Source organism: Onychostruthus taczanowskii, unplaced genomic scaffold, assembly GCF_017590055.1.
Source record: "Onychostruthus taczanowskii isolate IOZ18803 unplaced genomic scaffold, ASM1759005v1 scaffold68, whole genome shotgun sequence".
Lineage (NCBI taxonomy): Eukaryota > Metazoa > Chordata > Aves > Passeriformes > Passeridae > Onychostruthus > Onychostruthus taczanowskii.
Genome location: NW_024504566.1, coordinates 1,233,839 through 1,249,297, shown reverse-complemented (window position 1 = coordinate 1,249,297; position 15,459 = coordinate 1,233,839). Strand labels below are relative to the sequence as shown.

The window sequence follows — 15,459 nt, the reverse complement described above, 5'->3', positions numbered from 1 at the left end:
CCTAACTTTTCACATTTTCTGATAGCCATACCACTCCCCCAGAGGACCTATCTGCTGGTAGGAAATTATGCCTAGAGCACTATACTTCTCACTTAAAGTTGCTGAATAGAAACAGAAGTTACCAAAATGGCTGCACAGAAACAAAAGATGACTGTTTTTACTTACCTATCTTTAGATCACATGCAGAGAGCTTCTTTACTATGTCAAACCAGTGCCTTGACCACGGAGCTCAGAATTACGTCCTTATGCAATTCCATCATATCCTATGGAAGCAAATCTAAAGATCTCAACCAGAGAGAAAGTACTTCCTCCTTGCCTTAGGACCTATTTGGCTTCATTCTCACCTCTACTCTTTTGTTTTGTCTTTCTCACCTTCACCTTGACTCTTGCTCTCCATTAAGAAATTTATTGATTCTTAATTTATTCAGGAGATAACATCAGTACTCACTCCTCTCAAATCTTCATTACTTTCACCTCATCAAACACATCTTTGTAACACAATCATGTCATGTTTGTATTTAAATAGTTTCAGAAAGTCTTGAAATATGTTTTAAAAATCACTGCCAGGCAGATTCTTTGAACGAAATTTTCTTAACCAATGGCAATGTGCTGTTTTACCACACCAAGTGCATTTTGGATATTAACAATATGATGAAGTTTTATAAAAAGATCCCTGTTATTCATAGAAGTTGCTACTCAAGTGACACTGCTCATTTAATCTAAGTAATCACAGCTCCTAGAGTGAAATTGGGAAGTCATGTTATACAACATCTGAACTAGATGAGACTATATACATGTAAGAACTTCGCAATTTAATAGCATACTTGCATTTCTAACACAGTGATAATGCTTCTGAGGTACGGAATAGAAATCAGGTTTAAATCATCATGGGTATGTACATGAACATAATGAACACCGAGTATGTTCTTTGAGAAATAAACATAACATCCTCTTGCCAAAAAAAAGCAATGCTTTTTAAAATTATTTCCTCTTTAACACAGCCCCTTTTCCATGTGCAGAACAGATCATCTCCTGTTTAAATACCACAATCGTGACTACAAAATACCAGAGTCAGCCAATACTAAAAACACTTACATGCTGTATATGTTCATAATAAAGAGCAAAAACATGAAATCACTTGCAAAAACAGATTGTGCACATTAGCTTCAGGGCAGCAGAGACTTGCATAGCGACAGCCTTATCTTGATACTGTGATTTAATTTGCAGTGGCCTTTTTTGCCTAAGAGTGGTACCTGCTCCATCACTTATTTGACATTAAAAAATTGCAAACCATTTTTGAAAGACGTATAAAGATCCTAATGTGCCAAGCCAGTATCACCAGGAACGACAATGAATATTATTTCCATTCTAATTATTTCTTTCAGATGCCTGTAATTATCTTTTTGTTTGTTTGTTTAAATATTTAAAGTCAGACAAGTAGGTGAGGCAGATGATAATAGTTACTTACATCACATGTAGCATCCACACTCACTGTGAAACGTCTCTTTCTGAGGCTGAAAGAGAATGAAGGTGATTAGCAAAGTCCTGAAGTCTCTGGAAAGGACACGAGAAGGGGCAAGATGAGGAATGATCTTACATATTCTGTACCAAATTACATGCTGAGGGGGAAGCAGAAGAGCCTTCCTCAAAGACCAAAAGAGTGTTGCAAAATAAACTATTAGAAATTGCCTAGAACACAGTTCAGAAACCTGATTTTTTTTTCTACGGGTGGAACAGAGCAGCCCTAGGCAAATTATTTTTCTTTGCATTCTCTCTGTAAAATACTATGGAACAAAACAGAATAGATTATTTTCAGGTGGAAGGGAGCTTTAATGATCATGTAGTCTGTCTAACCACTTCTGGGCTGAACAAAAGTTAAGGCATGTTGTTAAGGGTTTCAAAATGGAGACATTAATACCTTCTTCCCTCTGCACTTTCTCTTGACTATTCATTATGCAAAGTACTTGTAGTGAGAACTTTTTCTCTCTCTACACATGTCTGTGTAGAGGGTTTACCATGAGGCCCTAATATTGACTGATGCCTTCTGGAATTATTGTAATTGCAATATTTAAAAATTAGCTAATTTCTATTTATAGTTTCACCACCGAATTCAAAAGAAATTCTGCTATTTCAGTGAGTGTCTATGTAGTTCAACTTGCAGATTTAGTACACGATTAGAATGATATTTACCAATAATTTTGAGACACGGTAATGCTAAACTAAATGGAAAGAATAATTTTAGCCTCTACAATAAATGAAGCATGTGGCTCTTCAGAACATTAATAGCAGCACCATACCCAGCAGAAATTGAGTAAAATATTTTTAAAAAACATTAAAATTTGAAATCTTATGCCTTCAGGATGCGTCCAACATTCAGTGATATATATTTTTGTCACTGACTATAAAAGGAGTGCTTATGAATTGTATTTCATTCATTCCTCTTGCTATTCAATTAGATGTGGCTGATATATTAAGTGTTTTTCAGTAAGAACATAAGACACCAGCATGGATGGCTTTCAACAGCATTAATCAATAATGCAATAGCACAGTGGATGATAATGAAAAGGCAGGAATTACCAGTGGTTAGCACTGTGCTCTCCGAGACACTGCTCTTCTCTCATGTGAGATACTGTGCAGTGATGGTAACCCTTCTACACCAGAGCCAGGTGAGCAGGGAGGACCCCAACAGAAGGACACTTCTCAAGGCCTTTTATCATTGCCCCCCTCAGCTTTACAACACTATAGAGCTGCAAAACCAAAGCAGTACTTTCAGGTCGGGCATTAGATGTACCAGTTCAAATAGCCCAGAAATTTCACAGAGTTTATCTGTGCCATCCATCACTCCAGAGTCACAATTAGGCCTTGGACACGTGATCATGGTAATCTAAGAACAAATTTTTTTCCTGCAATTAAAAGGGGGAAAAATCCTAAGCGCTGTGCAACTTGCTATGAAGCTGATCTGCCTCAAACAAGAAGCTTTATCCATGACCGTATTTCTTCAAACAAGAAGTTACAACAACTCGTCATGATCCAAAGTCCTGGTTTGCTTTTTTTGGTTCATTTACAAAGGTATTCCCCAATTTAGACCAACTGTACAAACAGAAAACCAACCAAACAGATTTTTCCTGCTGTCACTTGCTTTTACATCTATTAATCTCTGCAATTGTAGTTCCTCCTTCCCCTCCAGACACCCCTGTGCTGGCTGCAGCACAGTGTCCAAGGTGCAGCATATATATATAGCATTCTCTTTTTCACACCAAAGGCCTCAGTGCTGAGCCTGCCATTGGTGTCAGCTGCCCACCTGAGTGAACCATGAGCTACCACACTCAGGACAAGCAAGGTCCTCAGTAAAGCTCAAATATCTCACTGAAGCTGTTTTTACTCCCCACATTAACCAACTTCAGTATCCCAACAACAGCAGCTAAAAAGACTCATCACTAGAAGATGTCTCAAGTGGCAGCTGAAACATGAACCAGAGGATAAGAAGAGAGTGCCTAAAAGTACAACCATGTACTCTGGCAGTGAACAAGGATGCCAGCTGTGATTACCAAGGAGATCATGAAAGTAATAAGAGAAAATACCCAGCTGAAGCAGTAGCTTGTAAAATCCTAGGCTAGAAATAATGACAAAACAGACAGCCTGCCTCAAGGCTCTGAAGAAAGAATAGCATCTGCCATCCTTGTGTACCACCTCTCTTCATTCTGTTGGTGCAATTCTGTTTCTTGTTCTTCAAGGTTTGCTTTTCACAGCATTGCCTACTGATAAGAAAAATAGCCTCCTGCTGCCCTCTGGTCCTATGTCTTTTATCAGAAAAAACACAGTGCCTATTAAAGGAAAGCAGGTAGTCCTATTTATGTTCTTCTCCTGTTGATCATTTTTCATTGGGGTTTCCAACAAGGATTCCAACATCGCTTCTGGGCAGGATAAAACCTGCAATATAATCTTTCTCCACTTTCATAATTGGTTCAAAAGTCGTGGTGCCAAAAGACTGTTCTGTGGTACAATGGATAACCTACTTCAAAAAATAATGATGCTATATAAATTACAAAGCAGAAATATATCGATTTTTTAGTGCAATCTACATTATATCTGGCAGCAGGCAAAATGTAAGTCACCTCTGAAGAGAGCCCTCTGACAATGTGCTGTTCCTTTTACATGGTGATTATGTGCCACAGAGCATATGAAACACGAAGTGGAATGGGGTCAAATGGGCATCTCTGCAGAGTATTAAGATAAAGGACTTTATAATTAAAACTGGAAGGTCTAGTTATCTAACGCAGACTAAAGATTAGGATCAGTGCTTTTACAGGAAGATGAATTATACTTTGAGAAGTAGGGAATCTATCAGAAGGAAAAGCCTGCTTCATGAAAGCAATTTAGCAAATGCAATTCCAGCTATGACTGTAAAAATTATTCTGTGACATACTAGTAAATGTCAGTTACTTGAAGCTTATTATTTATTCTAGGTTCAACAGAATTGTCTTTATGCTCTGCTTAGAGCAACTGAAAACAAGAATCCATTTGCTCTGTTATTTTGTAGTTGGTACACGACCCATTGCCAATGGCATTTTTCCTACCAATAGTTCGTAACAGCCCCTAAAATTATTAGCTAAGAGGATAATGGTACTGAACTTCTACAGCTGTTATCCTTTTCTTCAGTAAAAAAAAAAAGGAGGAAAATGGAAAAGAGTTTGTTTTCCTGCCAACTGAAACATGCAAAGTTATTTTTTTATGCTAACACATAAAGTAGGGATATTCTCATTAAGATTGCTATGGTATTTTGCATATTTTAGCTAAAATTGCTGGGGAAAATATACACTTTCTCATATAAAGGAGCACTTGGAGTAATTTGTTTTTTTTAATGTTTCCCATAGCAGCAGTTGCTATCATAACAAAATTTAGATCAGGTGTTTGTTTACAAATTTCTAAAGATAAATAAAAAGTACTTTGAGACCTCATGCTACAGATTTGTTTCTAATGCATTGTAACACATTCACAGTCTACCAACCCTTTTCAGACTTAATTTTCTGTGATATTTTCCAGTTGTTTCATTGCAAACCCCTGCCATTTGATATAATAATATACATTAAACACATCTCAGCTTAGATTGCAGCTAGTCATGCATAAGATGAGTGAGATTGCTACTTTTCTCCAGCTACCAGAAAAAAAAACAAAACAAAACAAAACAAAACCTTATGTCCTTGAATTGCTGCTAATGGGCCCTAAAGTCTCTAAAGATTCAGAGGAATAAAGCGGAGGTGAAGGGATGCTTCTGTTTTTCCTGAACACATAACCAATCATGTTTAGCCAGCCTGGGTGTGTGTAAACTAAAGACAAGCTAAAGGGCTAAGCTCTTTCTACGAAGTGATATTCTGGGCATGTAGGTGAAAATCGGAGAGATTTAAAACTTTGAGTCCCAGAAAGTATTAGAAAGGCTATCGGATTAAGTAAATTAAATATGTGGGATTTGGGGATGCTTAGTTTTCTTGTGGAGTACATACTGCCTGATTCTTCTTCTGTATGTACCATGCCATTATTCCCTACCTCAGGTGCTATTTTTTTCTTGAGCAGCAACCAAGGGATGCAACTCCTGTTGAGCAGGCTGACAGATTCACTAATTTGGGGAGTTTTGTTATATTAAATTCTTTAAAGCTCCTGTTCCAACAGTCATCAGGTGATTATACTAGATTCTCAGCTTCCAAGGAAGCTGGAGGAGAAAGTCTTGCATCCTTCTTGATCTGATCTGATAGGGACATGGCTTGAGATGCCATGGCACAGCAGTAGTGGTCAGAGCCCCTGTTCTCACGAGAGCATCACAAAGCCATTTCACCCTTCAGCGTGTCAGGCTCCATAAAACCTGGCTACTTCTGAGTAACTATGGAAAGCACAGCCAGCAGCAGCTAGCACGGTTTAAGAGATGTAAAACTGATAAGCATTATACAGTGACTAGCAACAAAGCATTTACTGAGGCATTCTACCAGCCTTAGGCTAGATAACAATTTTGCACACAGCTGCTTGCACACACACCTTACAAGTACCATTGCTGGGCTTCCTCCCTGCCCTGGCAGACTTTAAGGAAACCGGAAAGTGTGCAGAAACTACAGGGCATGATTAGTTGGTCACATATCCTGCAGAAAGCATAGCATGGAGCAATCACTTGCCATAGCAACCTTAACGTATGGAGAATCAACTGCAGAAATAAACTGATTTTAATTACTGGCGCAAATGTAATTAGCAAGTAAGCTATAACTAAACAACGTAAGATAAAGGAAGCTTTTTTTAAAAGGGTCTTTTGTTTCTTCAACTGAGAGCTTAATGGGCATTATTATTACTTAGTATGTCCCCAAGAGCAGCTCTGCAGCAACTGAAGAGAAGGAATGGGCAAAGGGTTGCTAGCTACAGTTTTCTGATGCCAAATGTTGCCAATGTTATACGGTCACCAGAAATAAAACGTGTCGGGTCTAATGCAAGTGTGAACCTGTGAAATGTCCGTATGTGAGTTAGTCACAGTAGGCTCACTTTGTAAGCACTGGCGAAACGCAGGCATCTTTAGTGGGAAACGCACCTCATTCTCGGGTAGAAAACTATTTTTCTGCGTGAAGGAGGCGAAGGCGCCTTGCGGAGGCTTAAGAGGGCGAATTCCGAGGCGCAGGGCCGCCCGCCCCCCCCGCTCCCCTCAGCGCACGGGCTGCGGGCGAGGCTCGCGGCAGCAGCGCGGGCCGCCCCCTGCTGGGCACGCGGCCGCACCACAGCTCCGGGCCTTCCCTCCTCGCGCGTCCGCGTGCTCTCCGCACCCGGCACAACTTCCACAAAATTAGCGACTTGTGCCCCAAAGTTGTCATTTAGCCTGCCAAACCTTGCTCCTGAAGGCGAGAGGGAGGCAATACTCTCATCCCCCCACCCCAAAGATACGGGTTTAAATTAGAGTTTTCCATTTTATCTGTCTGTGGGGGTGTTTTGTAAGAAGAGACTAAGAGCAGAGGTGGCTTCAAACAGAAGACAAAGCTCAGTCAGGGCTGTGAGAAGAAGGGCCGAGCTGCCTGCCTTCAGGGAGAGCCTAAGAGTAGATGAAGCCAGGAATTCTCTTTTCAGAGTTCCTTTATCCTGAGGATGCTAACTGCTTTTAAGCATCTGGTTTGGCAAAGCTTGGGCACTGGAGTTCAGGAGTGTGGCCTTATTCTTTGGGTTTTATTCTTACTTTGTAAAATAAAATCAGTTTTTTAAAAAGCCCTTCTCTGGTTTTCAGGGACACTCTTAATATAAACAGATAGATCATAGATCCTTGACATCAGGTATTGTGGCAATGTTCTGCAAGTATTTTAAGATTTCATCCTACATCCTTGTATCCCAATGATCTCATGCTCTTGGCCTTTGAGAATGTCTATTTACAGAGAGAAAGAAGAGTATGAAAAGGAAAATGTCAACCCCCCCACCCAAAAAAACCCTTTAGCCTCTTACATGAAATACAGAATAATTATTGCAGTCCTGGTCTAACTATTAGTGGAAATTGTTAAGCTTCTTACAATAAAAGCTTAAGAGGATGAGAATTATGTAATGCCCAATTCCAAAAGTATTTTATTCTCTGACATCTCTTGTCATGTTTCTGATAAAGGCTGAGCCATTAGACAAATTCTCCAGAGACTACTTTGGTGTAGGTACCTTCATAGGTGCCAAAGAACACTTTTTTTTTTTTCCTGGCTAATTTGCCTTAGAAAAATTAATTTTGTTTTCCCTGTGGTTCAGATGGCTATAGTATGCAAGAAAACAATTGGCACACTAGGAGAATAAACAATAGCTTTCTCCTTTCCAGAAATTGTATTCCCTACAGGAATTAAACCACGGGCTGGACACCAAGTCCTAATTTGGACCTCTTGCCAATTTGTCTCTTTTACTGAAGTAAAAGGAAGTTGGGCTACTGAAGGGACAATCTAAACTGGGGAGCTGGGAGGAGACAGCCAGGACAGGTGACCCAAACTGACCAAAGGTATATTCTGTACCATATGACATCATGCTCTGTACATAAAGTAGGGAGGAGGAGAAAGGGGGGATGTTCACAGTGATGGCATTTGACATCCCAAGTCACCATTACACGTGATGGGGCTCTGCTCTCCTGGAAATGGTGGAACAATTGCCTGCCCATAGGAAGCAGTGAATTAATTCCTTATTTTGCTTTGCTTGTGTACACGGCTTTTGCTTTCTCTATAAAACTGTCTTTATCTTAACCCAAGAGTTTTCCAGCTTTTATTCTTCCAATTCCTTCCCCCATCCCACTGACTGGGAAATGAGCAAGCAGCTGTTTGGGACTTGTGGCAGCAGTCAGGCCTCCTTCCTGCCCACAGGAAACCAAGGGAGGATTACATGGCTCCCATACTAGCAAGACTCATAGGAATTTACAGGTTGGAAGGGATCTTAAAGATTATCTAATCCAAACCTCTCCTGCAATGGGCAGGGACCCCTTCCACTAGACCAGGCTGCTCAAGGCCTCACCCAGCCTGACCTTGAACACTGCCAGGGCTGTGGTATCCACAGCCTCCCTGGGCAACCTGTTCCAGTATCTCACCACCCTCACAGTAAAGAATTTCTTCCTAATATCTAACTTAAAATTTCCCTCTTCCAGTTTGTACCCATTACTCATTGTCCTGTCACTACAGTTCCTGAAGAAGAGTCCCTCTGTGGCTTCCCTGTAGAACCCCTTTGGACACTGGAAGGTTGCCATGAGGTCTCCATGCAACCTTCTCTTCTCCAGGATGAACATTCCTAACTGTTACCCTGTCTTCATAAGGAAGGTGCTGCAGTCCTCTTATCAACTTCATGGTCCTCCTCTGGGCTTGCTCCAACAGTTCCATGTCCTCCTTCTGCTGGTAGAGCCTGTGACACAGTAGGTTCTCCCAGGAGGAGAGGGGAACAATCAATTCCCTTGACCTGCTGCCCACACTGCTTTTGATGCAGCCCAGGGTACGGCTGGCTTTCTGGGCTGCAAGTGCACTCTGCTGAATCATGTAGAAGTTTTCATCAACCATTACCCTCAAGTCTTTCTCTGCAGGGCTGCTCTCAGTCACCTCTCCACTCAGCCTTTAGGTGTGTCTGGGAGTGCCCTGAACACGTGCAGGACCTTTTACTTGGCCTTGTTGAACTTCATGAGATTCACATGGGACCATCTCTCAAGCCTATCCCGACCTCTCTGAATGGCATCATTTCAATGGCACCACACAGCTTGGTATATCAGCAATTTTGATGAGTGAACTCAATCCCACTGTCCATGTCGCCTATAACGATGAGCAGTGTTGGCCCCAGCACCGGCCCCTGGAGGGACACCGCTAGTCGCTGGTCTCCAGGTGGGCAATGACCGCTCAGCTCGTTGCCTGCGGGCACTGAGAGGAAACGCGCCGCTCCAAGGAGCTCAGCGCCGAGGGCGGCCGCTGGCGGCGGGACAAACCTTCCCGCCCCGGCCGCGCCTCCCTCGGGCGGTGCCATGTACCGCGGAGGGGGCGCCACAGCCCCCCCGCGCCGCTCTGGCCATCGCTCCTTGGTACGGCCCTCTCCCACGGCCTTGCCCCTTCCTGCCCCCGGCGCGTGCGCACTCCCCGCGCTCGCTGTCGACCCCTCCCCGCGGGCTGTGCGCCTGCGCGGCGGCCCTCACGTCAGCGGCGCGCCGGCGGTGGCGGCGCCGCGCGGTGAGAGTCGGCCGCCATGACCTCCGCGCTGGAGAACTACATCAACCGTATCCTGCGGGCCCGGCACGGCCGCGGGCCCGGCACGGCCTCCCTCCGCAGCGGCGCCTGACCGTGCGCCGGGTCGCGGCTCTGGCGCTTGGGCTTGTCGCTGTTGGCGGTGTCGGTTTCTCCTGACGGGAGGCCGGCCTGGCGGGCCGGAGGTTAGGCCGAGAGCAGGGTCCCCTACAGCGGCCAGTGCTGCCCGGCTGAGCTTTGCCCGTGATGAGCGGGATTCGCCCTGGGCTGCTCCCTTAAAGGGCTGTTAGCATGGCTTTAGATTGCTCAAAACCTCTGAGCTGGCGTTCTTGCAGCGCTTTTGGTGTTAGTTTTTCTGTGCTTCTTGTAACCCGTGGACATTTTCAGTTTTATTCACAAACAGTAAGCTAGTAAGCCAGAATTAGTCAAGGTGATGAATATATGATCATCAGAATTGGGATAATCAGATTTTCAGGAAGAAGGGATGCAGAATACTAGCCTCGAGATCGCCACTACAGAGCTTTTTAAGGACTATTTAAGTTTTTTATGGACTTAAAGTGTTTATGAAACTGTTGTTTCCATTTTGAGGCAGTGCAATTAGTAATGGGAAGAGAGGTGAGCTCAAATCTATATTCTCTTTTCAAGGCTTTTCATGTTTGTGTATGACTGTCCATGGTTGGGTGAAGAGAGACTTTCAGGGAGATATTAATGAAAAATACTGTATTGTCACGTGTTATTGTTAACCATGCTGCTTTAAAAACGGTGTGGATAGGCTTTTTAGGCTCTAAATGGCTTATAAAACCTGTATACGAATGCTTCAGAAAGTGTTAATGGTTCTATTTCAGATATGACTAAATGTTTCCTTAATGAAATATCAGGTACTGTTGCAGTAATTACTTCTGATGGAAGAATGATTGTGGTAAGACTTATTTTTTTTAGCATGTTATTTTCCCCCATAAAGACTTCCCATCATGGCAATAAAGAAACTCTTGTTAGGATAGTCTCACATATTCACACTACTAAATTATATTGTATAGAATAATTGCCGTAAAGCTTTAAGAAATAATTTTATGAACACTTACTGTTTCTTGCATGTCATGTCAGCTTTTTTCCATTGATAAATTTGTGTGTGCAGATGCTCTGGTCTTTTTGTCAAATGGCTTTTTCTGTGGGAATATACCAAAAGGTGCATTCCTCTTCTGTTCAGTAATTTAGTTTCTATCTAAAATGTCCACTTTGTTCTGTGTGCTGTCCAACTTTCCTGCTAAAACCATTTCTTCCCTATGGCTGTAGAAAAACATCAGCTGGAGAATTGCTGTAGAAGTGTTGTGGGCTTCTGTTTATATGTGAAAACCTGAGGATAGGCCAACTTATTATATTAGATTGTATAATATTTTGGGGGTTTTTTTTGCTTCTCTATTCTGGGCTTTTTTTCCTTGCATCATTTCCTCCCATCTTTTATTCTTTTGTGTTTTGAGTGTAACTTAATGGTATGATTGTTGCAGGAGGATTGTGTCTTTCTGGCTGCACTTAGCTTTGTGCAGCCTCTGGAAAGAGAAAGCAGAAATCTGTTGGCTTCACCAAATCTGCTTGGCTGAAGTCAGTCTGGTAAACTCTGTGTGTGCTACAAGATACTCCTGTCAATAAAGATCTGGATGGAGTTGGTATATATGACTCGTTGTTAGGTGATAGAAATGCATATTATGGCTGTTTTATGTAAAGCTGATCTCTTATGTGAGTTTGAATTTCTTAATCAGTTAGTGATGGTAAATTTATGTTAACAATTTTCCAAACATCTACTTAAGTACCACAAAATCCTGCATTTTTTTTTTAAATAATTTAGTAAACACAAGGTGATCTCCTTCAAAGAGATACCACTTAAAATTGCTTGTTAGGAATGGTTTCAATATTGTTGTCCATAAGAATCCAACTTTTCTGTTCTTTGTTTATTTAATTTTTTTAATTTCTGGAAACTTCCATCATCCATGCAAAAAACCAGTGTAGAGATAGTAAAATTGGTTGGCTAGAGGAACATAATTGATAAAATGAAAAATTTATTTTTTTAATAATAAAGTTTAAGCTTATTGTGTCTTTTAGCATGAACACACAGTAATACATGGGTGCTTTTCTTAAATTGGTTATTGCTTTTAAAATAGCTTTAGCTTTTGTGTTTAAGCCAGAGAGTAAAAACTGAATAGAACGTCTGTTCTCCGTTACCTTTACTTTGCCACTCTGTTTAAGATATCCTTGACAGCAAAGAGGAAATTTTTAAGGGCAGTGGCAGTGTGCTTCTTTCTGTGTTTTTTTTTTTCAGGGAACGCTCAAAGGTTTTGATCAGACCATAAACTTGATTTTGGATGAAAGCCATGAACGAGTGTTCAGCTCTTCACAAGGAGTTGAGCAAGTGGTGCTGGGCTTATACATTGTAAGAGGTGATAACGTGTAAGTATAGCCTACTCTTGTTTAAGTCCTTTCATACAGACTTAGTGATGCACATGTGTTTGTGTGTGTGTGTATTTACATATCTGTCATCTGTAGAAATCGTGATAGCCCCACACACATCTTTGTGGGTAGCACTGAAAGTACTGTCAAAGCTATTGAAGGTATTAAAAGGATGTGTAGAAGTGACACTTAGGGACATGGCGTAGTGCTGGACTTGGCAGTGTTAGCTTAATGGTTGGACTTGATCTTTCCAAACAAATGAGTGTGATTCTGTATTAAATAGCAAACATCTACGCTTCTTTTACAGAAGTGATTGCATTGTAATGTTGAGGCTGAAGATGATCTGAGGGCTGGAGCATCTCTCCTACAAGGACAGGCTGGGAGATGATGAAGGAAAAGACAGAATAATCACTAAAACATGAGATAGAACCTGTGTGCAAAATGTCAGAAATCTGGTATACAAAGTTGACTTGAAACAGTTTTGGTTGTTTTTTTTTTTTTTTTTTTTTTTTTTTTTTAGAGCAGATGTTCACACAGAGTACTTTATAATCTGGAAAATCCTTGAATGTTTTGACTTCACAGTGCAGCAAGTGTTGAAGCGAATGTAGTAATGTGTCAAATGTAGGAGCTGGTATTTGATATAAAATTCCTTTACAAAATGAGGGTGAAAGCTCATTGAGTGCAGAGGGAAGTAGCTGGTGTAGCAAACCCATGGGAGGGTTACAAGGGAACTGAAAGAAGGCCTGGTACGTGGGCCAGCTTGGAAGATTACCTTTGCAGCAGCATTGTGAAACCGATGGCAATAGTAAGATTATTTTTTTATCATAGCTGGAAAGAGACTGTGTTGCAGTGACCAACACATGAGCCTGGATAGGAATTTTCATCTTCTAATTCTAATGGATACTTGTGTACAACAAAATGCCAAGGCTTAAATTGATATCTAGATGCATTTATCTAACATCATTGAGAAAGTGGGTCATTCTGAATACTTCCATCGCTTTTGACTTAAACTTTTAAGGAAAAGTAATTTGACACATGTACAAAGGTGGGACTGTGTATGCCACTCTTCCAGTAGCTTTTCATTCAGATAGTAAAAATGGGTGTAAAACAGCAAATAATGGTTTACTACTTCACTGTTTCATCATACAGTTGAAGTGTATGATGAAAGACATCATACAGCCACATTACTCAAATATATTCAGAATATGCTTCTGTTATATATAATAATTTTTGCAGTCTTAACAAATTCAAACATTTATTACAGGTAATAATTATGTATTCATGCAACTCTTTAACATGCTGAAATTCAATGTCCTTATAGGAAGAAGTAAAAAGAATCAACAGCTAAGTAACAGTAACTTCAAAATAGGGGACTCTCATGAAATAGGGAAGCTGTTGAAAAATAAAAGCAAAGAAACGGTACATGGTACAAAGTACTTTGAGCATTCCATGTCCATCACTAGAAGCTTTCATGGAATAAACAGCATCAATCAGAAGTTGGTATAGTTCAACAGGAAGTAAGGCTTGTTCAAAGATAAATACAGCTTCTGTTTTAGAACTGTGTGATTTGATTTCAACAAATAATAACCTGATTTTTATTTTTAATTGCAGTGCTGTGATTGGTGAAATTGATGAAGAGACAGATTCTGCTCTTGACTTGGGGAATATTCGAGCAGAACCTTTAAACTCAGTTGTGCACTGAAAAGATAAAAATGCACGGGGACTTTGTAAATCTTTGGTTGTACAGACCTATTTAGCAATGTGGACCGTTTTTACAAATTGTGTTTAATTTGTTTAGTCACCAGTTTTTTATTATGAATATGTTGTAGTTTTGCATGTAAATTAAAGTTTCTACATTTTGCTAAAGATATTTTCATTGAATTTCTTTTGGGATTTTGTGCTACATAATTTCACTGGGAAATGCAATCAGTATCAGTGTATATATACCTTGTTCTTAAAATAAGGTCTCATTCCTAAAGGTAAACCAAGGTTTTTTCAAGATGACCCAGGATTATTTGAAGGTAAATTTGCAACAGTCAGTTTAACCATCTCTAAGTGTAGTTGTGGCTGTATGTAGAAAACTGTTTTTTGTAATTTTTTTGTGCATGTGTGTGTGCAGAAGGGAAGAATGTTAAAAGCTTTCACAGTCAAATTAATGACTTACGCACATAATACTTTTTTTTTTTTTTTTTTGTGGTGTCAGACCTTGTTGTTCTCCAAGACTCCACTGGAGGGGCAGGAGTTTGTAATGCCTTAATCTTTGCAGACAAATTGGAGAAACTAGACTTTTGAGCAGGAACAAAAAACCCACATGCATGCATTTATTTGAAGGACATTAAATTCCGGACCAACTCATTCTCTGTCTTTACCTTTCAGCAGCTGTCATGTTGCTCATAATTTGGGTAAGACCTACAGAAAGGGAATTGCATGTTTGCTAATGTGTAACCATTGCCTTAGACTGTAGTTTAGAAGATACAGAGGTACTTTTGGTAGGTAAATTATTATTTTGAAAGAAATTTGCCTCATATTGAATATGAGGATCCCATGTAACAATGATCACATACAGACCTCTTGTCCCAAGCTAAGTGGGACAAGCTCTGTGCAGTATATTGTGTTTGATGCCATATGAGCATGAAGTCTGTACTCTTGAACAAAGCTGGTTTTGTTACTCTTCATTGTCCCACATGTCCGTTTTTTTCCCCTTGTATATAAATGTGATGTCAAAACAAACAAAAAAGGAGTTTTAATGTGCATATTAGGAGGTTTTATACTAATTTTAATATTAAGTGGGATTTGGTATTTTTCATTGCAAGTTCACTGTTTGGAAACCAAATACATTGAAGTGAAGATACTTGTTTTCCATAAAATGTGTCTCAATTCTTGTATCTTCCACCTTGTTTTCTAAGATTGTTCTTGGTGGGGCATGTGAAGCCCAGCAAACCTTTTTTTGCCTTTACCCATCTTTTGATCTAGTACTGTGTTGTGTTCTGCCCACATTTCTACCGGGAACTGCTGAGCAAACATTGAATAAGTCAAATTAGGGTTTTCCTGTGATTACCAGAAGTCAGTACTAACTGTGGCTATAATTGTTTATGTCAAGAGAATCAGTTTCATTAAACAGTCAAGAAAAAAGCCTTATTGCTACTGAAATGCTGATACCTTCACAAGAGAAAAGTATAGGAACTGAATTGTATTGATAAAGAACAACAGATTATTAAATAAGGTATTTTAGAGCTCAGCAAAAAGTGCAGAGGCAAAGAGTGGAGTCAGGATGAGCAGATTCTCAATGCACTGCTTATTGTTGGATGTATTAGGAGAGTTTATAGTT

The 15,459-nt window shown here is 40.4% G+C and overlaps 1 protein-coding gene across 1 annotated transcript; it reads left to right on the top strand.

Moving 5' to 3' along the window:
- Positions 1–9,604: 9,604 nt before the first annotated feature.
- On the top strand, positions 9,605–13,997 carry LSM8 (LSM8 homolog, U6 small nuclear RNA associated). Its single transcript, XM_041421018.1, has 4 exons — positions 9,605–9,721; positions 10,568–10,608; positions 12,004–12,131; positions 13,743–13,997. The coding sequence occupies exons 1-4, from the start codon at positions 9,691–9,693 to the stop codon at positions 13,831–13,833; spliced, it is 291 nt and encodes a 96-aa protein (XP_041276952.1). The 5' UTR covers positions 9,605–9,690; the 3' UTR covers positions 13,834–13,997.
- Positions 13,998–15,459: the final 1,462 nt, after the last annotated feature.

Bases quoted from the DNA above. Each gene is read 5' to 3' on its own strand.
- LSM8 (XM_041421018.1), top strand. From the start codon at position 9,691: ATGACCTCCGCGCTGGAGAACTACATCAACC. The intron at 9,722-10,567 runs GTATCCTGCGGG...ATGAAATATCAG, and splicing joins GCTGGAGAACTACATCAACC to GTACTGTTGCAGTAATTACT. The intron at 10,609-12,003 runs GTAAGACTTATT...TTTTTTTTTCAG, and splicing joins CTGATGGAAGAATGATTGTG to GGAACGCTCAAAGGTTTTGA.